Here is a 22614-nt window from a genome sequence, read left to right on the forward strand (position 1 = left end):
ACAAATTCAACATGGGCCTACTATAAAACGTTGACAACAACCTATCATCGCTTACAGAGGAAAAATAATCATGGGCACCAAGTGGTCTATGGTGCAAGTAAGGGAGGGGTTTCCATGGAAACAAGCTGCTGAAAGCTCAGTACCAAACCAAGTTTAATAACCAGTGATGCTGTACCACTATGTGGCAGGATTTCTAAATTCTGGAAGTCATTGTATATTTTTACCAATCATTCAACCATCATCAAGGTTCAGATATTTATACAAAATAGCCTAAGTATTTGAATCATCATTACAAATTTAGCCGTGATTGAATTAAATTAAAGTAATACTTTTTCAAGACAGGTCAAAAGCAGAACATCAATAGTGAAAATGTCCGATACAATTGACAGAATCTCACAATTATTTAATTGAAACCATCATTGAAATATTTATTGTTCAGTTGCAAACACTGTAAACACCAGTATAGAACTCCAATACTAAGATACTGTATATACCCATACAAAAATATAGTCATGCAAAAAACAAGAGAAGAGTGTCATACAGACAGACACGCATACACACGCAGCATACACTTATGCATACGAACAAACACACACGGTTCATAAAGAGTTCAACTGTTTCAGGATGAAAATACATAGAGCAGAGTACACATGAAAAATAACTTATCAGATGTGGACGCTTCATATCCCAGCTCGAAAAAGCTACTTCAGTTTACAACATCCCTTAGACCAATGCTGCCCATGGTTAATATTTAACATGGTAGCAATACAAATGTTACATAGTACCAATAAGATAACCATTAGAAAGAGAGAGTAAAGATTGAAGTTAATAACCAAAGACTGGTGTTTTCCGCCACACAAATATATATATTAGGAGAAAAGTTATTTATCTGCTAGACATTCATTCTGACCCGCTTTCTCACCATCCCACCCTTGTGTGACTGTCCTTGTCTATCAGTGTTTTGTTACTTGTCATGTTTGTTTGTGGACCCAGGATGAATAGCTGCTGCCTCTGCAAAAGCGAATGGGGATCCAAAAAAAAAACACAACCCCCCCAAAACAATACAGCACAATGTAAACAAAAAAGACAAATCATTCTTTCTTGCATTTGTTGGTCAGGCACATGAGATGAGTAGAAAAAAAAGCAACAACAAAAAGTACTGCTACACCTTTACAGATTTGTAGAGCACTCCCTACTAGGGTTTTGAGGTCAATTTATGATGTGAATTGAGTGAATTACATTGGAATTCATGGTTTAGTCCTTTCAGCTCTGTGAACGAGGTCAGAACTAGGGCAAGGCGCTAACACATTTTGCATGTCAGCAATCAAGTTTTCAAAATATATAACTTTTAAAATACAGCCGGTGTGATGCATTTTTTTTATCATACCAGCTGTATTTCTGTATATTGAAAGTTATACATCTTGAAAACTTGATTGCTGACATGCAAAACATTTTTGGAACGTTCTCAAAAATGGACTAATGAAACAAATACCAAAAGATAGTTTTGGGGTGGAATTTTCCTTTAAGGAGAGGGAGAAGACATTACATTGAAAGGAAGTGATTTAGAAGCTTTGGAACTCAGCCAATCACTCAAGTTCACCAGGGAAGATGCAGTTGGGATTAAGTCTCCCTTGGTTAAGAGCCCTTAAAGCACAGACAATCGATCTAAACATGACACTTCTCTTTTCCCTCCTATTTCACAAGCTATTAAACAGAAGGGGTGAGAAGAAGCAGTTTGTATCAGAAACATTGCTGTGCCATGCAAGTGGACACATGCTACAACCCCATGCTGTACTCACCACAGTCACCAACTACCCACAATGCACTGTGATAAATATGGTTGTTGGATGAGAGGAGCAACCATATTGTCCCCAGTCAGTCAAGCAATCAGAATCATCATGACTGTAAACAAAAATACTGTTTCTACAGTTATCCACCGGAAACCGTTTGACTACCAGTCACGTCTCTCATGTAAAGGATTTTAGAGAGAAGCTGAACTTTCTCTGACCTGTCAGTCATCTACAAATTCACTATGATGCCCATTACCAAGAAGCAGATGGACCAAGTTCACGCCTTTATTTTATTTTGCGAAAGGAAATCAAAATCAACTTTGAAAATGGTGGGACTACTATTGTTCTGCTTTACTTAACCCACTTGTCTGCTAAACAACGACACCATCTTTGTGGTGGGTGTAGCCAATATAAACCTCATAAATATTTTAATACTTTTCGAAATATTGTTTTTCTTCCTGGCCTAGTCTACAGACTTCAGAGCTCTGCAGCGAAGAGCCTGTGTCCCATTCTCTCCTCTCTTACACTGCTTCACGCCCCCACATGTTTCTTCTGCCAGCTTGCTCCGCTCCCTTTTCAGATGCAGAGCCATTGGTGACCTCACCTTACAAAACCAATATGGATGGAGGAAACACCCCCATGTGTTACTAATAACCCCACAATGCTGGGGCTCTGTGGTCTACATTAAACCACAGCACTGAGGGGGTGGAGAATGTGAGAGTGAAGAGAGAGTTGGACAGAAGGGAGGAAGGGAGAGAGATGGACAGAAAGATGGAGAGAGAAGAATGGGAGAAATGAGGGAAAGCAACACAGGGAAAGGGTGTAAAGTAAAAACTGTACTTGTTGCACACTTGGCATTTATTATAAAAGGGCCTGAAAATACACAAAGAAGAACCCTTAGAGAATAATATGGCTACACATAGCATTGTCAAATTCCTGATGTAATCACTATACAGATTTATATAATCGCCACTGGCAACAATGCAATGTTGTCCTTCCACATAGTCAAAGACGGAAAAAAATCCTTAAGACAATGGAGGATATGTCAAATCAGAGCACAATATGCTGGACAATTTACATTGTTGCCCTGTGTAGCAGTGGCATGACAAACATTCATCTGACACCAAGGACAATGTGGTGCGAATAACAAACAGACAACGACAAAAGACTGTTCAGCCAGGATAAAGGATAAATGTTACAGAAAAAGCCATCGACATGCAGGATTACAAAATATATTCTTATATTTCATGATGAGTATGCATTCTCCCTATCTCGCCCTGCTATTCTCAAGTCCACAATTATAGTAGCTTTTAGCCACATAGGATTTGCTGTCTACCGTCAAACGGTTGGCAGAGATGAGACCAGAGGCAGTGAGCTGCTTTCTAAAACAGTCTCAATATAGCTGTAAAACAGATAGTTTGTGGTCCACAAATTGAATGTCTGCTGGATGAGAAACAGAGCGATATGATAAGAGGGAGAATGGCAGTGCATGGCGGTTGGCAGGCGGACTGTGGCACGGGGCCTACTGTCTTGCTGCTAGCCCTATCCTGGACAAGCCCCCAAAATCACAGGGCAAGGAGGGGAGGAAGAGGTGGGAGAAAGCCAGAGCCATGGAAAAATGGAAAAAAAGTAAAGGAAAAAAATTGTTATTGAGCAAGAACGAGAAAATGAGAACCATAAACCATTCATCATTGACAACAAACGTTTATGAATCACAGGAAGACAAGACTTTCCTTCTTTTTCATTACTGAACCTTCAATGGGGGATTTGTCACTGTTTATATACATTCATTAAAAGGTTCAATGCAGCTGGGTTTTTTCCCCCACACCAGTATCAAATTATTTCTAGGTAACAATTAAGTACCTTACTGTGATTGTTTTAAATGAAAATGGTCCAAAAAAAAAAGCTCTTAGCAAAGAGCAATTTCTCAAGTAAGAACTTGGCTAAGACTGTCAGGGAGTGTTCTGACTGGGGAGGGGGAACTGAAAACTAGCTGTTATTGGCAGAGAGGTTTGGAAATCTTTATTAACCAATTCACCACATGGTGATGTCACCATGGAAGGCCAAAACTCCCTCCCACCAAAACAAGCTGACATTTCAGGAAGTATTTTCAAACAGCTCTTACACTAAAAGGGCATTATCATAATTTTCACAATGTCAATATGAATCCAACCTTGGTGTGGAAATATATATATAAAACGCAGGAAAATCAAGTTTTTTACTGCACTGGGCCTTTAAGATCAAGACATTATTATAGACACACTGATCAACCAAGCCAAGCTGTTTGAACTAGGAGTGTTCCCATTTCATTCAGTGTCAAAATACTCAGCACCTCTTACTACCTCACTTTAGTACAATAAAGCCACATTGAACCATCGCTAGTCACAGACTGTCAATTTGTTCCAATTCCTGTCTAGGCAATTTTTCAGTAGGAAGATACCATCTTGTTACTGAAATAGTGTTAGAATGTAGACTAATATCATCTTGCTACAGAAATAGTGTTAGAATGTAGACTAATACCATCTTGTTACTGAAATAGTGTTAGAATGTAGACTGAAGCCTCCTGAGTGGCGCAGTGGTCTAAGACACTGCATCGCAGTGCAACAGTAACTATGCCACTAGAGATTCTGGGTTCGAGTCCAGGCTTTGTCGCAGCAGGCCGCAGCCTGGGAGACCCATGGGGTGGCGCACAATTGGCCCAGCGTCGTCCAGGTTAGGGGAAGGTTTGGCCGCCAGGGATGTCCTTGTTCCATCGCGCACTAGCGCCTCCTTTGGCGGTCCGGGCGCAGTGCACGGTCGCCAGGTGTAGTGTTTCCTCCAACACATTGATTGGTGTGGATGGCTTCTGGGTTAAGTGGGCATTGTGTCAAGAAGCAGTTGGTTGGGTTGTGTTTCGGAGGACACACGGCTCTCGACCTTCGCCTCTCCCGAGACTGTACGGGGGTTGCAGCTATGAGACAATTGGAGACCACGGAATTGGGGAGAAAAAGATGTAAAAAGAAAAGAATATAGACTGATACCATCTTGCCACTGAAATAGTGTTAGAATGTAGACTGATACCATCTTGCCACTGAAAGGGATGGTGATACTTGGAATGCTAATAAAACAAATGCAAACAGTAAAAAGCTAACTGTTGTATCATTCTCACAATATTGATGAAAACAAAGAAAGTCATTATATGTGTAATTTAAAGTATCACATTATTATGAAGGTCCTACTGTTTGAAAAGGTAAATACATTTCAAGGGTGTCTTAGCTTTGTGGTAAGTGTTAGCGTTAAAAAAAAAAAAAAAAAATCTATAACATTCAATCATAGTGATTTTAAGTAATCAAATCCGTAATTTTTCAACTCTTACCTGTCAACTCCATTATGTGAATACATAAATGTTATCATCATAGCCTTTCAATGTCAGTCATTTATCCATGATAAATATTCAGCTACTATTATCAATCATTTGTTCTCTGTAATAATCTTCCAGTATGCAGAGCAAAATGTGTTATGCTTAATTTACAAGACGTCATTCATGTTTAATGTATTCTGGTTTATTCTGGCCACTTAATGCGACCAGAGAAAGGTCAAAATATATTAGAAAAAATGAATGCCCAATTTAATTGGATTGATTTGTTTGCTTAGTAATGCCCTCACATCAAAATCAACCTTCTCATAGTCATCAATGTATCAATTTCAGGTTAGTGGGTCGGACAGCAAGTAGCCTAGTGGTTAAGAGCTTTAGGACAGTAACCGAAAGGTCGCTGGTTCGAATTCAGAAGACGACTAGGTGATAAATCTGCCAATGTGCCCTTGAGCAAGGCACTTAACCCTAATTGCACCTGTAAGTCGCTCTGGATAAGAGCTTCTGCTACATGACACACCAAAACATTTATAAAACAAGTTTCACATCCCATTGGTTTGACAGCAAACATACATTAATATTGGCGACTCCATAGACACGGAATCAGGTTACATCCAGCTATAAACTGTCCAGACGTGTAGCTCATGTGCGTAGAGTAAATATCTGAGCACGGTCATGAACACAGAGAGAGAGGATGCTTGCGTTGAGGCCCAATGTCATAACAATCTATACTTTAAAGCAAACCCTGTGGCAACATTTTTTTGCTGTTGTTGTGGTTAGTCTTTACATGGTAGTATTATATTTCATCTTAATGATTTAAAAAAAACTTCACTTTGAAAGTAAAAAAAAAAAAGTTATTCCCAACCCACTAAAAGAAACACCCTAAAAAAAAACTGGGAGTGTGATATTAGCCCTGGCAGACTTTATAATGATGCTTCTGTTGTAATCGTTACTGTGGTTTCTCTGCTTCATATATGCAGATTTGTACACTTTTTTTCAAGTGTTCAGTGCAAAAATAAATAGCTTGAGGCCACACACCCTCCCAGTGGAAAAACTGTCAGGCCGTGAGAGTGAGATGACAAGCCTAAGTACAGAGTTTGGTTTCCCCGACCAACCTTGTACCAAACCTGGCGCCAGGTGTCTTCCTCTCCCTCCTTTGTTGTGCCCAGGGTTATCAGTTTCATGTTGCATCTTCCCCTCCCCAACCAAGGAAGGGAGAAGGGAGGTAGGGGTGGCTATGACCCGTCCTGAAGCTCCTTGGCCTTGGCCAGGATGGTGTGGACATCTGAGATGGGGTAGTCCTGAAGAAGACCAGACACAATCAGCTAAAACGTCAAGTAAAACCACCGTAGTCGCCTAAAACATTACCTACATTGGCCACACTGTAGGCCACACTGTTTGAAAAGATCCTTTCAGATGGTCTTACCTGCAGCAGTCTCATGTTGATCGTGAAGTCGCCTGCCAGCAACTGATCTCGAATCAGTCTGAAACCACACAGGACAGGCATGCTAATCAGAACAGAAATAACAAACAATGCATATCATATTGTAAGATGCAGACACGTATCTTACTAGTATCCAAGTCCACCCAAATCCTATCCAATTCCATACAAATTCAAGTGAATACCAGAATTGCATTGCATTCTTCTCCATGTTCAATTCAACAGACTTGGAGAATTGGGGCTGGGGTCATTCTGTGGGTAGGGGTGTTCCAGCCCAGAGGGCTGTGGTTCGTGGCTAGGGAGGACAGACGGGAACTCACACGAGCATGGCGCAGCAGACCAGGATGAGGAAGTTGAAGCGGTCCTGGTCGGAAAAGAGCGTGTCCCAGATGCGGATGACGTCGGGTAGGAGGAACTCCTGAGACAGCAGCAGGGTCAGCCAGCGGAAGGTGAAGTACTGAGGCTTGATGTTCTGCTCCTGCTGTTAAAGAGAAGGGAGTTAGGGGGTTGAAATATTGAACTAGCCTCCATAATAACTACAAACATCATAACATTATCCCACTAAATGAATTCATCAAATCAAGTGTTGGTTTTGATTAGGAGGTGCATGGGGAAAATTAATAGGTAAACAGATCAAATGTGTAACCCCCCCTATACCCCTATGAACTTGTATCCTTTCAGAGCCGTGAAGACGAGTCAACAAGGGCCCAGGAAAAGGGCATAGGGATGGCTTTGGGACTGGGCCCAGGAGTCCCTCGCTCACCAGTTTAATGTAGAGCTCCATGTCCTTCTCCTTGAGCATGGAGTAGACGCTCTCCATCTTGTAGGTGATGCCGCACTGCGAGTCGTCCAGACTCTTGATGAACATGTCCCGGTTCTCCGACATCAAGTTGGTGAAACAAAAGAAGGTGTCCGCCTCAGCGTGCTCTGATTGGTTGGACGGTCAATAATAGTAAACCAGTCAATCAATCAGTCAATCGTGCCCTAACTAGTTTCAATTGTGTCTGTCTGTCTATATATGACAGACGATAAAATACTTCTAAATAGAGGTCAAGCAATAAATATCTGAGAATTAGAAGTGATCGGGAAGAAGGGGGGGTCCCTCATTTGTCCTCTAGCTGGCAGTCCTGAATCAGTTAGCATGATCCATTCCATCACAGAACACCCATTCCATCAGAGAACACCCATTCCATCACAGAACATTAGCACTCTGATGCAGACTAGTGCAATCCCCATTGAGACCGTGTCTGGGCAAAACTAAACATGGCGGTGTTTGCCTTAGCAATCTAACTAGGATAAAGACCTCCTCCATTCCTGTCATAATTGAAAGAGATCATGATACCAAAGGCAATTATAGTCAATTACCTAATCACTGATCATAATCTTGATGCGATTGGCCTGACTGAAAAATTGCTTATGCCTGATGAATTTACTGTGTTAAATGAGGCCTCACCTCCTGGCTACACTAGTGACCATATCCCCCGCGCATCACGCAAAGGCGGAGGTGTTGCTAACATTTACGATAGCAAATTTAAATTTACAAAATAAAAAATGAAGTTTTCGTCTTTTGAGCTTCTAGTCATGAAATCTATGCAGCCTACTCAATCACTTTTTATAGCTACTGTTTACAGACCTCCTGGGCCATATACAGTATTCCTCATTGAGTTCCCTGAATTCCTATATTCCTTGTAGTCATAGCAGATAATATTCTAATCTTTGGTGACTAATATTCACATGGAAAAGTCCACAGACCCACTCCAAAAGGCTTTCGGAGCCATCATCGACTCAGTGGGTTTTGTCCAACATGTCTCTGGACCTACTCACTGTCACAGTCATAGTCTGGACCTAGTTTTGTCCCATTGAATAAATGTTGTGGATCTTAATGTTTTTCCTCATAATCCTAGACTATCGGACCACCATTTTATTACGTTTGCAATTGCAACAAATAATCTGCTCAGAGCCCAACCAAGGGACATCAAAAGTCGTGCTATAAATTCACAGACAACACAAAGATTCCTTGATGTCCTTCCAGACTCCCTCTATCTACCCAAGGATGCCAGAGGACAAAAACCAGTTAATCACCTAACTGAGGAACTCAATTTAACCTTGCGCAATACCCTAGATGCAGTTGCACCCCAAAAAACTAAAAACATTTATCATAAGAAACTAGCTCCCTGGTATACAGAAAATACCCAAGCTCTGAAGCGAGCTTCCAGAAAATTGGAACGGAAATGGCGCCACACCAAACTGGAAGTCTTCCGACTAGCTTGGAAAGACAGTACTGTGCAGTATCGAAGAGCCCTTACTGCTGCTCGATCATCCTATTTTTCCAACTTAATTGAGGAAAATAAGAACAATCCGAAATTCCTTGTTGATACTGTCGCAAAGCTAACTAAAAAGCAGCATTCCCAAGAGAGGATGGCTTTCACTTCAGCAGTAATAAATTCATGAACTTCTTTGAGGAAAAGATCATGATTATTAGAAAGCAAATTACGGACTCCTCTGTAAATCTGCATATTCCTTCAAAGCTAAGTTGTCCTGAGTCTGCACAACTCTGCCAGGACCTAGGATCAAGAGAGACACTCAAGTGTTTTAGTACTATATCTCTTGACACAATGATGAAAATAATCATGGCCTCTAAACCTTCAAGCTGCATACTGGACCCTATTCCAACTAAACTAGTGAAAGAGCTGCTTCCTGTGCTTGGCTCTCCTATGTTGAACATAATAAACGGCTCTCTATCCACCGGATGTGTACCAAACTCACTAAAAGTGGCAGAAATAAAGCCTCTCCTGAAAAAGCCAAACCTTGAACCAGAAAATATTTTTAAAATGATCGGCCTATATCGAATCTTCCATTCCTCTCAAAAGATTTTAGAAAAGCCTGTTGCGCAGCAACTCACTGCCTCCCTGAAGACAAACAATGTATATGAAATGCTTCAGCACATTCTTTTGGAGAGATTGGAAACCCAAATTGGTCTATACAGACAAGTTCTGGCCTGGTTTAGATCTTATCTGTCGGAAAGATATCAGTTTGTCTCTGTGAATGGCTTGTCCTCTGACAAATCAACTGTACATTTCGGTGTTCCTCAAGGTTCCGTTTTAGGACCACTATTGTTTTCACTATATATTTTACCTCTTGGGGATGTCATTCGAAAAAATAATGTTAACTTTCACTGCTATGCGGATGACACACAGCTGTACATTTCAATGAAACATGGTGAAGTCCAAAAAATTGCCCTTGCTAGAAGCATGCGTTTCAGACATAAGGAAGTGGATGGCTGCAAACTTTCTACTTTTAAACTCTGACAAAACAGAGATGCTTGTTCTAGGTCCCAAGAAACAAAGAGATCTTCTGTTGAATCTGACAATTAATCTTAATGGTTGTACAGTCGTCTCAAATAAAACTGAAGGACCTCGGCGTTACTCTGGACCCTGACCTCTCTTTTGAAGAACATATCAAGACTGTTTCAAGGACAGCTTTTTTCCATCTACGTAACATTGCAAAAATCAGAAACTTTCTGTCCAAAAATGATGCAGAAAAATTAATCCATGCTTTTGTCACTTCTAGGTTAGACTACTGCAATGCTCTACTTTCCTGCTACCCGGATAAAGCGCTAAATAAACTTCAGTTAGTGCTAAATACGGCTGCTAGAATCCTGACTAGAACCAAGAAATTTGATCATATTACTCCAGTGCTAGCCTCCCTACACTGGCTTCCTGTCAAGGCAAGGGCTGATTTCAAGGTTTTACTGCTAACCTACAAAGCATTACATGGGCTTGCTCCTACCCATCTCTCTGATTTGGTCCTGCCGTACATACCTACACGTACGCTACGGTCACAAGACGGAGGCCTCCTAATTGTCCCTAGAATTTCTAAGCAAACAGCTGGAGGCAGGGCTTTCTCCTATAGAGCTCCATTTTTATGGAATGGTCTGCCTACCCATGTGAGAGACACAAACTCGGTCTCAACTTTTAAGTCTTTACTGAAGACTCATCTCTTCAGTGGGTCATATGATTGAGTGTAGTCTGGCCCAGGAGTGTGAAGGTGAACGGAAAGGCTCTGGAGCAACGAACCGCCCTTGCTGTCTCTGCCTGGCCGGTTCCCCTCTTTCCACTGGGATTCTCTGCCTCTAACCCTATTACAGGGGCTGAGTCACAGGCTTACTAGGTAGGGCTCTTTCATACCGTCCCTAGGAGGGGTGCGTCACTTGAGTGGGTTGAGTCACTGATGTGATCTTCCTGTCTGGGTTGGCACCCCCCCTTGGGTTGTGCCGTGGCGGAGATCTTTGTGGGCTATACTCGGACTTGTCTCAGGATGGTAAGTTGGTGGTTGAAGATATCCCTCTAGTGGTGTGGGGGCTGTGCTTTGGCAAAGTGGGTGGGGTTATATCCTTCCTGTTTGGCCCTGTCTGGGGGTGTCATCGGATGGGGCCACAGTGTCTCCTGACCCCTCTTGTCTCAGCCTCCAGTATTTATGCAGCAGTAGTTTATGTGTCAGGGGGCTAGGGTCAGTTTGTTATATCTGGAGTACTTCTCCTGTCCTATCCGGTGTCCTGTGTGAATTTTAGTATGCTCTCTAATTCTCTCTTTCTCTCTCAGAGGACCTGAGCCCTAGGACCATGCCTCAGGACTACCTGACATGATGACTCCTTGCTGTCCGCAGTCCACTTGACTGGGGACAGCAAAGTTTCTGTACAGCACTTTGAGATATCAGCTGATGTACGAAGGGCTATATAAATAAATTTGATTTGCAATGGGACTATCAGAGAGAAGTAGCAGCAAATAGAGCTGATATTTGCCATTAATACAACAGAATAGTACTTTATTAGTCCATCTACACTACAGGCGTCTTCTGCTCTGCTCCCAAGAAACCTCCACCCACCTCTCCACTTGTCGTTGGGGTCGGTAGCGAAGGTGTAGTAGAGGGGTCCCACCACCTCGTTCATGCCCTGCACGTAGGCGATGCCTGGGTTGAGCTTAGCGTAGATGAACAGGATGCGCTCCACCACCTCCCAGTGGGCCTCACAGCCATTGGGCAGCACCTCATACTCGTTGGAAGGGTACAGGTTGAGGGCCTTGCCCGGGGGAGCTCACCTGAAGAGGGGGGAGGTAAAGAGGGGAAAGGGTGTGTAGAGAGGAGAGGGGAGAATGGGTAGGAGAGGGGGGGGGGGTTAGGCCCAGTCCAACCATTACCCCCCCGAGGCAGGCACTTGTGTAGATCTGAACAGATTAGATGGGTATGAGCAATATGGACAACATTTCTACCATATTGCTTATCCACAAGCAACCGTTATCAAAGCAGCATGACAGCTCTCGCCATGGATGAAACGCATTGGCAAGGGGAATCCACAAAGATTGGAATTCAAATTCTAGTTAATTGTTATAGAATGGAAATGGACACAAGCCGAATACACCCATAAGTCAAATAGGGTTATCAAGCCAATATCGGTGGGGTATACTACAAAGCAGAATCAACTTCAATAAACAACCAGAAATAACTATTGATTTTCTAATTCATTAAGAAAGCTAAAGTTAGATGTGTTTTGTGTCATTTGAGTTAATTACACCATGCCCATTTCAAACTCAACTTTCTAAAAATGTTTTTTTTTTTTTAAGTTAGAATATTTCAGAATATTTAGGCAAGTTAGCTGGACAACTCATTGATCCTGCTTTGTAGTATCCCTTGCCAAACTTGCCGAGACCTTGCATACTCACCACAGCTTGTGCATCGTGACCGCATTGCTTAAAGCAGAAGAGTAGGGTGGGGTAATGAACATAACACAGGGTAGTAGAGTCAGCACTACTGTCAACTGAATAGTGTTTTCCCTATTGTTACCTAAACAAGGTCACCCTGCTGCCTATGGGAGTGAAACATTGACAAATCAAATATTCTTGGATGCATATGCAGTTTAGCAGGTGTTGTGTCAGTTACAGTGTAATGCGTATGTTCCTAGTTCCTATTAATCAATGCAAACAAGCACAATAATATTTTTTTTAAATTATCAAATATTTTGAATAGCAGTAGATATACTGTATAAATAGTATGTAAACATTATTAAAGTGACCAGTGTTCAGTGACTATGTACATAGGGCAGCAGTCTGGAGAGCCCTGCGGTTGCGGACGGTGCAATTGCTCTACCAGGTGGTGATACAGCCTGACAGGATGCTCTCAATTGTGCATCTGTAGAAATTCCTGAGGGTCTTAGGAGCAAAGCCGAATTTCTTCACTGTCGGTGTGATCTGACCATTTCAGGTCCTCAGTGATGTGCACACCGAGGAACTTGAAGCTTTTGACTCTCTCCACTGGGGCACCGTCGATGTGGATGGGGGCGTGTCGATGTGGATGGGGGTGTGCTCTCTCTGTTGTCTCTTGTAGTCCAGGATCAGCTCCTTCGTTTTGTAGTCTGTGAGGGAGGTTATTTTCCTGGCAACACTCTGCCAGAGCAATCCCCTCTTCCCTGTAGGCTGTCTCGTCGTTGTTGGTAATCAGGTCTAACACTGTTGTGTCCTCAGCAAACTTGATGAGTCAGTTGGAGGCGTGCGTGGTCACGCAGTCGTGGGTGAACAGGGAGTACAGGAGGGGATCAGTGTGTTGAGGATCAGTGTAGCAGAGGTGTTGTTGCCTACCTTCACCACCTGGGGTCGGTCCGTCAGGAAATCTAGGATACCGTTGCACAGGGCGGGTTTCAGACACAGGGCCCTGAGTTTAGTGATGAGCTCAGAGGGCACAATGGTGTTGAAGGCTGAGCTGTCGTCGATGAACAGCATTCTTACACAGGTATTCCTCGTCACATTTTGCATTCGAGTCATTTAGATGATGCTCTTTTCCAGAGCGACTAGGGTAAAGTGCCTTGCTTAAGGGCACGTCGACAGATATTTCAACTAGTCGGCTCATTGATTAGAACCAGTAACCTTTCGGTTAGTGGCCCAACGCTCAACTGCTAGGCTACCTGTCAAATGAAACGGACACATACAGACACTCTCTCCCTCTCTGTTGGTCAGACTCACGTTGGTGACCCCGCTGCGGTTGCGGTCCACAGTTTGGGCCTTGAGGGTGGTCTGTTCCACACGGCACCTGAGGGTCTCATAGTCATTCTGGGGGTCCAGGATCAGCTGGCATGGGTAGTCTGTGGGCCACTGGAAGAAGGCCATGTCTGGGTACAGACGCCTGCCATTACAGAAATACATTAGTTAGTTAGCACTTAATAGTTATAATCCTCTTTGTTCCTTTGTGGAATAGAAGACATCCTTCCATGAGAGAAAGCAACTGCTGCTGACCTTCTGCCTATTTAGAGATGGTGTTCCATGACAGGCTACTGGAATACATTAATAGACTATTCATTAATGCTCGCCCCGGCTCTGGAGGACGAGTTACTTATAATACAAGAAGATATTCACTTCACAGTCAGCTAAAGAAGTGCCTAGCTTGTTGCCAAGCTACCTACCTGACATCTTTATCAATCTGCAGCAGCACCTCGTTGTCTCTGAAGTAGTTGTTCCACTTGCTCTCTGGGCTGGGGTTGAGAGGCTGAGAGATTGAAAGAAAGTTAGAAAGACGGAATTAAAATGAATGTATGGGAAAATTCGGTGAACGTTCCTGCGTATTAGTCGAGACAACCCAGCGGTGTGTATCAGAGTAGGAAATTGGTCTATTTTGGGGGGGGGGGGGGGTGAAGAAGGAGGGAGAGGAGGAACTCACGTGGTCCTCCATGGTCACGTCCTCTCTGGAGAGGCCCAGGTTGGCCTTAGCGATGCCGGGCTGGATAATCATCTCCTTCAGGAACTGGGAATAACCCTCCCTGTGGGCAAAAAATTAAATACTCTCTCGACGCCCGTGGATTAACGCAAGAGTCAGGGACTACCGGAGGTCAGCTAATCCTAATTGTTTCATTTCAGGAGTTCAATTTGACTGACAAATTTACTAGACTCAGCAAAATGACATCATCATGGACATGCTGCCATATTACTTATACCAATTGAATTCTGAATTGACTAGGGGCTAGGGGTTCTTTCGGGACGGGGCCATTCAAAGCATTCCAGGCAGGCTGAATCAAACAGTCAAAGGATTTCAATAATTGAGTAAGGAGGGAGCCAATAGAAAGAGCAGAATCGCAACCACCGTATCTCCTGTCCAGAGCCGACCCAATATAGCTGTCCTGAGCCGGGTGTGTTGTGTTCTCGTGTGATATATTAATAGGCCATGTTCCATTATGAATCAGCTGGTGTTTAGGGATGCTTGGTAAAATCTAAAAAAAAGATTCCCAAAGTAAACTCCAGCGAGACATGGGGGGGGGGGGGGGGGGTATACTTGACCAAGAATTGGTTAGTTACCAAGGTATAATTATGTCATTGATTAAAATGCTGAGATGGAAGGATATACAAAGTGGCTCAGTCTTGATCAGTTCATGTTTTCATGCTCTATATAAGAAAGGCCTCAAAGGACTGAGTCAAAAGTCACTACATCTAGAGATGGTTTCATTTTCCCTTTAACCATTCAAACTAGGGCTGGGCGATATATCGAATTAATTAGATTTTCCAAATGCCTGAATCAAGTTTAGTATTTTTCGTTTTATGAGCGTTTATGACCGCTTGTTTTCATTTTGTCTTTTTGGTCCCGTCTCGTTCGCTCCTTCTGTGCTGTGCACCTACCCATTTACACCAGAGATCTGTATATAATGACGGGATGCTCATGTCTCTGCCCTAACAATGGGAGTCGTCGTTCCAAAGGAGGGAAGGCAGGCGATAGATTTTTGTGAGAGTGAAACCTCTCCTGTTGCCTCTTTCATCCATCCATCCCCTCCCCCTCCCACTCACAACAACAAAGGTGAGAGATCACCTCTCTGACAAACCTTTTCAACACGCTATTTGCATTTTAGGTTTGGTTCAACAGAAATCGGTCATATGGACACAGAAACATATGGAGACATTATTTTACTATAATAGAAGAGAATTTTACCTTTCACACCACACCCGTTTATGTTTCAACTACTCCAATTTTGAGCAGAAACTACTAAAATTGATGTACCACTGAACATTCATTCTGGAAAATGTATGCTCAGTTTGTTGAGCGTGCGCATTACGGTACCATGTATCGCTAGCAGCATTTTAGTCAAATAAAGATTGTTATACTAGCTGTTTAGTCTGTGTTTTATACATGTGCAATAAGCATAAAACAATTACAAGGAATTGGCAACTTGTTCTCATTCTGAGAATGAAGGAAGGCCACTTGATTTCAACATCTGAACAAAGTGGACAGGCTAACATTGAGATGGACAGAAGGTTGTGTTAATAACTATTCAACTGTTTTGCCTGGTTAGCTGGAATTCAGAGCTTGTTTAATTATACCTAGATCCAAGTTGAATAAATTTGAAATATAAATATTAGATGGCTACTCACTATTACGTGGGCTTGTGCTTGAGAGATTGTTTATAAGACCTGTGTTAATTTTCTAAAACGCCTGCTGCATTATTAGCGACTGTTCATTATGGTAACCAGAACCATGATAGTTCTGGTTACATTTGTAACAAAAAGGGCAGTTTTATAGAGAGACCTGAAACCCAAATCAGTGATTATTGCAACAAAACAAAAAAATTAAACTATTTTGATAAAATAATGTAATGATTAGTGAGTCTTATGTGTGTGGAAGGAATATATTCAGCCTCGGTATAATTTACCAAGCTCTGAATTCATTAGATTATTGCTGACTGTTTTAAATGCAGTGTATTTGACCTTAAATTGTACAACAAAGCTTATGAGAAAAAAAGTAAATTGAGATACATTCAGAAAATATTCAGACCCCTTGACTTTTTCCACATTTTGTTACATTACAGCCTTATTCTAAAATGGACTAAATTGTTTTTCCCCTCCTCAAATCTACACACGATACAATGATGACAAAGCAAACACCGTTTTTTAGTGTAGTTGCAAATTTATAACAAATAAAAAAACAGAAATATGACATTTACATAAGTATTCAGACCCATTTACTCAGTACTTTGTTGAAGCACCTATGCCGGCGATTACAGCCTCAAGTCTTCTTGGGTACCCTCCAAACCCATCATGAAGCTCGAGACCCCGGGTCTCGACCCCGCCCGGTGCAACTGGGTCCTGGACTTTGACGGGCCGCCGCCACAACATCTTCACCCCGCTGATCCTGAACGCTGGGGCCTCACAAGGGTGCGTTCTCAGCCCTCTCCTGTACTCCCTGTTCACCCATGACTGTGTGGCCACGCACGCCTCCAACTCAATCATCAAGTTTGCAGACAACACAAGTGGTATGCTTGATTACCAACAACAACGAGAAGGCCTATAGGAAGGAGGTGAGGGCCCTCAGAGTGTGGTGTCAGGAAAATAACCTCACAATCAGCGTCAACAAAACAAAGGAGATGATAGTGGACTTCAGGAAACAGCAGAGGAGCAGCCCCCTATCCACATCGAAGCCGCAGTAGTGGAGAAGGTGGAAAGTTAAGTTCCTCGGCATACACATCACGGACAAACTGAAATGGTCCACCCACACACAGTGTGGTGAAGAAGGCACAACAGCGCCTCTTCAACCTCAGGAGGGTAAAGAAATCTGGCTTGTCAGCGAAAACACAAAACTTTTACAGATGCACAATCGAGAGCATCCTGTCGGGCTGTATCACCGCCTGGTACGGCAACTGCACCGCCCACAACCGTAAGGCTCTCCAGAGGGTAGGGAGGTCTGCACAAAGCATCACTGGGGTCCAACTACTTGCCCTCCAGGACACCTACACCACCCAATGTCACAGGAAGGCCAAAAAGATCATCAAGGACAACAACCACCCAAGCCACTGCCTGTTCACCCCGCTATCATCCAGAAGGCAAGGTCAGTACAGGTGCATCAAAGCTGGGACTGAGAGACTGAAAAAGAGCTTCTCTCTCAAGGCCATCAGACTGTTAAACAGCCATCACTAACATAGAGTGGCTGCTGCCAACATACTTACTCAAATCTCTAGCCACTTTAATTATTAAAAATTGGATGTAATAAATGTATCACTAGTCACTTTATATAATGTTTACATACCCTACACATCTCATATGTATATACTGTACTCTATACCATCTACAGCACCTTGCCTATGCCGCACGGCAATCTCTCATCCATATATGTATATATTCTTATTCATTCCTTTCCACTTGTGTGTATGAGGTAGTTGTTATGAAATTGTTAGATTACTTGTTAGATATTACTGCACGGTCGGAACTAGAAGCACAAGCATTTCGCTACACTCGCATTAACATCTGCTAACCATGTGTATGTGACCAATAAAATTTGATTTGATTTGTACGACACCAAAAGCTTGGCACACCTGTATTTGGAGAGTTTGTCCCATTATTCTCTGCAGATCCTCTCAAGCTCTGTCAGGTTGGATGGGGAGTGTTGGTGCAGAAGTATTTTCCGGTCTCTCCAGAGATGTTCGATCGGGTTCAAGTCCGGGCTCTGACTCTGGGCTACTCAAGGACATTCAGAGACGTGTCCCAAAGCCACTCCTACATTGTCTTGGCAGTGTGCTTAGGGTTGTTGTCCTGTTGGAAGGTGAACCTTTGACCCCAGTTTGAGGTACTGAGTGCTCTGGAGCAGGTTTTCATCAAGGATCTCTCTGTACTTTGCTCTATTTATCTTTCCCTCGATCCCGACTAGTCTCCCAGTCCCTGCCGCTGAAAAACATCCAGACAGCATGATGCTGCCACCCCCATGCTTCACCGTAGCGATGGTGCCAAGTTTCCTCCAGACGTAACACTTTGCATTCAGGCCAAAGAGTTCAATCTTGGTTTACCTTTAACTGAGGAGTGGCTTCCGTCTGGCCACTCTACCATAAAGGCCTAATTGGTGTAGTGCTGCAGAGATGGTTGTCTTTCTGGAAGGTTCTCCCATCTTCACAGAGGAACTCTGATACTCTGTCAGAGTGACCATCGGGTTCTTGGTCATCTCCCTGACCAAGGCCCTTCTCCCCCGATTACTCAGTTCGCTTTAATGCTGTGTTCTTAGGGACCTTCTTGGTACCCTTACCCAGATCTGTGCCTGGATACAATCCTGTCTCAGAGATCTCCGGACATTTCCTTCAACCTCATGGCTTAGATTTTGCTCTGACATGCACGGTCAACTGTGGGACTTTATATAGACAGGTGTGTGCCTTTCCAAAATGTCCAATCAATTGAATTTACCACAGGTTGACTCCAATCAAGTTGTAAAAACATCTCAAGGATGATCAATGGAAACAGGATGCACCTGAGCTCAATTTCAAGTCTCATAGCAAAGAGTATGAACACTTATGTAAATAAGGTATTTCTGTTCAATTTTTTATAAATTGGCAAAAAAGTGTATTTTTTTTATTTAAAAAAAGGGTTTTCGCTTTGTCATTATGGGGTATATTGTATAGACTGGTGAGGATTTGTATTTATTTAATCCATTTAAGAATAAGGCTGTAACGTAACAAAATGTGGAAAAAGGGAAGGGGCCTGAACACTGTATTTAGTGAATCCTCCATAAGTTTGAACAAAAAAAATGGAAATATGAGTGTTGGGCCATATCGCACAGCCCTATTTAAAACCGGTCTTGCAAGTGCACACATTTCTTACTCTGACCATTTCAATACATCTCCTCTTGTTGATAAATAATTGATGTCCATCAGTAGTGGAGACATTTTACCTCTGCTTTTTGAGAAAGGAATCCCACATCGTCTGGTCCAGAGGCAGGTAGTTTAGAAGGACCTGGAAACATGGAAGCAAGTCACCCGAAATAAGAATCCCAATCACTCACAGATAAGATTAGAAAAACAGGCTGAAACTAATACTACATACTGCAGATGTCTATTAAAAGGGGTGGAGCAACTCACTTTCCAGCAAAGTGCACGGATGCCTCCTTCAAATGGGATACCTGAGAGAGAGATAGGAGGGTGGAGGAGAGAAGGGGGAATGACAAAAAAAGATGAATACAGGACAAGATAAAGTGAAATAAGGAGACATAATAACATACTAAGTAAAAACACATGAAAAAATTACATTCTAGAAATGAAAAGTTTTTTCTCACCGCTGAAGCAAAGTTCCCGGAGTGCATTCAAGTCTAGCTTCTCTTCACTCAAGGCCACCTTGAATTCCTGGATCCTTTAATTGTACAAGAAAGGGAAAAATAACATCAATATAGGCTGTGGTGTAAGAAGCATACTGTGTGCTGCATTCATGTAAATCTTAAAATATACAGACATGGCTTAATGCCTCCCATGAAGAATAAGGAGGGACACAGTCCCATAATGCCCTGTTCAGATTATGCACATGTAGCAGACCGAAAACAGGAGAGGGTGTTGTAGGTGGGTAGACTAATGATTATTTATCTATGAGAAGAAGGATAGATGCAATCTACATAGGGCTGCACAGTTTCATGTGTTTACCTTACACATTCCCTGGGGAGTTGTTCATGTGGCCAGAGAACGAGGAGATTCTGACCAATTGCCCCTTCCCACTAACTTGGTACCAATAGCCATAAAACCCCAGTACAACATAATTGATTTGTCCAACTTCCACCTCAGACAGCTGCTCAGGTAACAGTCTTTGAAATGCAGATTTACCAACACAACCTGCTCCAACTGTTCTTATGGTACAAAAAAGCATATTAAATGGAGGGACTTTGGCAGAATGCCCCTTTAATGGTTTGTAACACTTAAAGTACTCATTAAATATACAGTACCACCACTAGTTTATACGTGTGTCCTCCTGTCTGTCCTCCTGTCATGATCAGCTGACAATCGAGCCAAATCACAGTACCCATTGGAGTGGTGGTTAGGCTACATTATCACTAAAAGGAAAATAAGCATTGATTCTCCCAGAGGAAATCAAAATAGATTGGGGTTGATTGATTGTTGTGATTTATCCCAAAAGTATTAAAGGCTTAGGCTATACAGCAGTGCTTAGGCTATACAGCAGTGCTTAGGCTATACAGCAGTGCTTAGGCTATACAGCAGTGCTTAGGCTATACAGCAGGGCTTTGACTAAAGCTGAATGCTCAGTGTTAGCTTTTAGAAAGAGGTGGATGCAGAACTGACAGAGTTGGCTATACAACATCAGAGAGTTAGCTATATCTGTGATGTTCTGATTTTGTTCTAACCTACCGAAGAGAACCAAAGCAAGAGTTATGATATCAATCTAGTATGCCTTTCTCCTGTAATAGCTATTTATCTTTTTCCTGTTTGTCATGGCTCCTTCCAAAACTGCAGACAATCAGCAAAGTTGCTGGGCACTATTCAACAGGAAATACAGTTCATTTGTTTATTATCAAGCAATAGCCCTCACGAGACACCAGTCCTGACCTCAGATCACTAACTTCAATACTAGGTAAAATTGCTTTGCTGTTACAATTAAACCCTAAAGTGGGCTACCCTTCATAACATTGGATCTATTATCATAACATTGGATCCATTATTTTCCTGGAACAAGAAAGTCCAAAAGCAAAAGTGAATAGTAGCCTAAAAACAAGGAAGGCTTTAATAATTAATAGCCAAAGTTTGACAACATTTCAGCCATCACAGAAAATAGGTTACCATAGTAGGAATATGAACAGTTTTATTTAGCCACAAATAGCAGGCCCCTAAATAGATTTAAAACAAGTAAATTAGTGTGTCCTGCTTGAACTGCCCCTGTCTTACAAGTGTTGAAAGGGATGTCCTGTCAGCATTTGCATTGTATAGGTTAAATGTAATGCAACATACCAACATTGTACCTTGATTAGGCTATTCTGTATTTCTCCTTGTCTTGTGGATTATCAATAGCTGACATTAAGTTGAATACAACACACAGGCTTGACTGTCTCTAGTCTAAAGTGGTCTCAGTTTGTCGTGATAACTTGATCAGTGGAGAATGTGGGTATGTTCGTAACCTAAGTTGCATAATTGCATTTGAGGAATTAGGTAGTACAAGTTCTGCATTCTCTTAACCCAGTCCTTCCTCAACAGTTTAACGTTAGCCACTACCTAGTTCATTGAAAACCTCGAAATAAATGGCCCTTTTGGGTTCCTTCAGTTTAAATTGAATTATAACTATTAATAGTTACAGTCACTGAAATAGACAAACATGATAGTTGTGTCTACGCTTGAGCAAAATAAAAATCTTATCCCCATACAGTAGATAGTTAGCTAGATAACGAAACAATTATTTCATTCAAGCAGGGTATGGGGGGTAATATTGTCTGCAATGTAGTACAATACAGAAGCGAGAACTTTAATCGATACTGATACCAGATGTCTTCCCATTTCGTCGAGACAACGGGCTAACGTTAGCTATGTAGCTAGCTAACGTTAGCTAACCAGTTGGCTAAAGTGAGCCTACAGAGCTTTTGGAGTCTACCACATAATACACGAACAATTAGCGACAGAGAACGCACCACAAGAGATTGCCAAAAAACACAAAACGTGCATGACATTTCCTCGAATTTGTTATTATGGCCCACTGTCCATTCATAAATCAAATGTACACCTCACCTGCTTCGGTACGAGCTCGACATGTTGGAAGAATCCAAAAGCTAGACCTGTGTGCCACAAGAAAAATAGTCCGATGGGGAAACATACAACATTTAGTAAAAACTACTCAAATTACTATGTGGCTTATTCATATGCTCCAATTACAAATGTAAAAAAAAAAATCATAGTTGGACTGAAATGCTATTTCTGATTGTACTCACACTGTAAACTTCACGAGCATATCACCTTTCCAGTGTTGGATGATCTCTGCTATATATTTTTTTAGTTATGCCCCGTCAACAAATGTATGTATAATAATTTTCATGTCATTTTACTACTTTGCATTATTTTATGTAAATAATAATTAGAATTGCTTTTTGCACTACCTATGTGCAGTGCGTGCACTTATTTTGTATTCGATGCCAGATCTGGTTACAAGTTCATTATACTCACCAGTTAGATAGATACCTTCCCTATCCCAAATGTTGAGAGGATTTGACTAACAATGACCATGCAACAACATATAGCTAGCTACTTTCATAAAATGCAAGGAGAATTG

The 22614-nt window shown here is 42.1% G+C and overlaps 1 protein-coding gene across 1 annotated transcript; it reads right to left on the reverse strand.

Moving 5' to 3' along the window:
• Positions 1 to 386: 386 nt before the first annotated feature.
• LOC123989412 (TBC1 domain family member 13-like) lies at positions 387 to 22596 on the reverse strand. Its single transcript, XM_046290412.1, has 14 exons — positions 22509 to 22596; positions 22277 to 22325; positions 22077 to 22123; positions 19637 to 19710; positions 19443 to 19483; positions 19256 to 19317; positions 14285 to 14384; positions 14031 to 14113; positions 13590 to 13753; positions 11468 to 11674; positions 7347 to 7510; positions 6904 to 7064; positions 6569 to 6626; positions 387 to 6443 (listed from the first exon to the last, which is right to left on the reverse strand). The coding sequence occupies exons 3-14, from the start codon at positions 22097 to 22099 to the stop codon at positions 6378 to 6380; spliced, it is 1203 nt and encodes a 400-aa protein (XP_046146368.1). The 5' UTR covers positions 22100 to 22123; positions 22277 to 22325; positions 22509 to 22596; the 3' UTR covers positions 387 to 6377.
• Between the last annotated feature and the right edge of the window lie 18 nt (positions 22597 to 22614).

This window comes from Oncorhynchus gorbuscha, linkage group LG11, assembly GCF_021184085.1.
Source record: "Oncorhynchus gorbuscha isolate QuinsamMale2020 ecotype Even-year linkage group LG11, OgorEven_v1.0, whole genome shotgun sequence".
Lineage (NCBI taxonomy): Eukaryota > Metazoa > Chordata > Actinopteri > Salmoniformes > Salmonidae > Oncorhynchus > Oncorhynchus gorbuscha.

Excerpts from the sequence above, each read along its gene's own strand:
- LOC123989412 (XM_046290412.1), bottom strand. The coding sequence starts at position 22,099 with ATGTCGAGCTCGTACCGAAGCAG. Across the intron at positions 19,484-19,636 it reads CCGGGAACTTTGCTTCAGCG|GTATCCCATTTGAAGGAGGC; the intron begins GTGAGAAAAAAC and ends TCTCTCTCTCAG. Across the intron at positions 14,114-14,284 it reads ACGTGACCATGGAGGACCAC|CCTCTCAACCCCAGCCCAGA; the intron begins GTGAGTTCCTCC and ends TCAATCTCTCAG.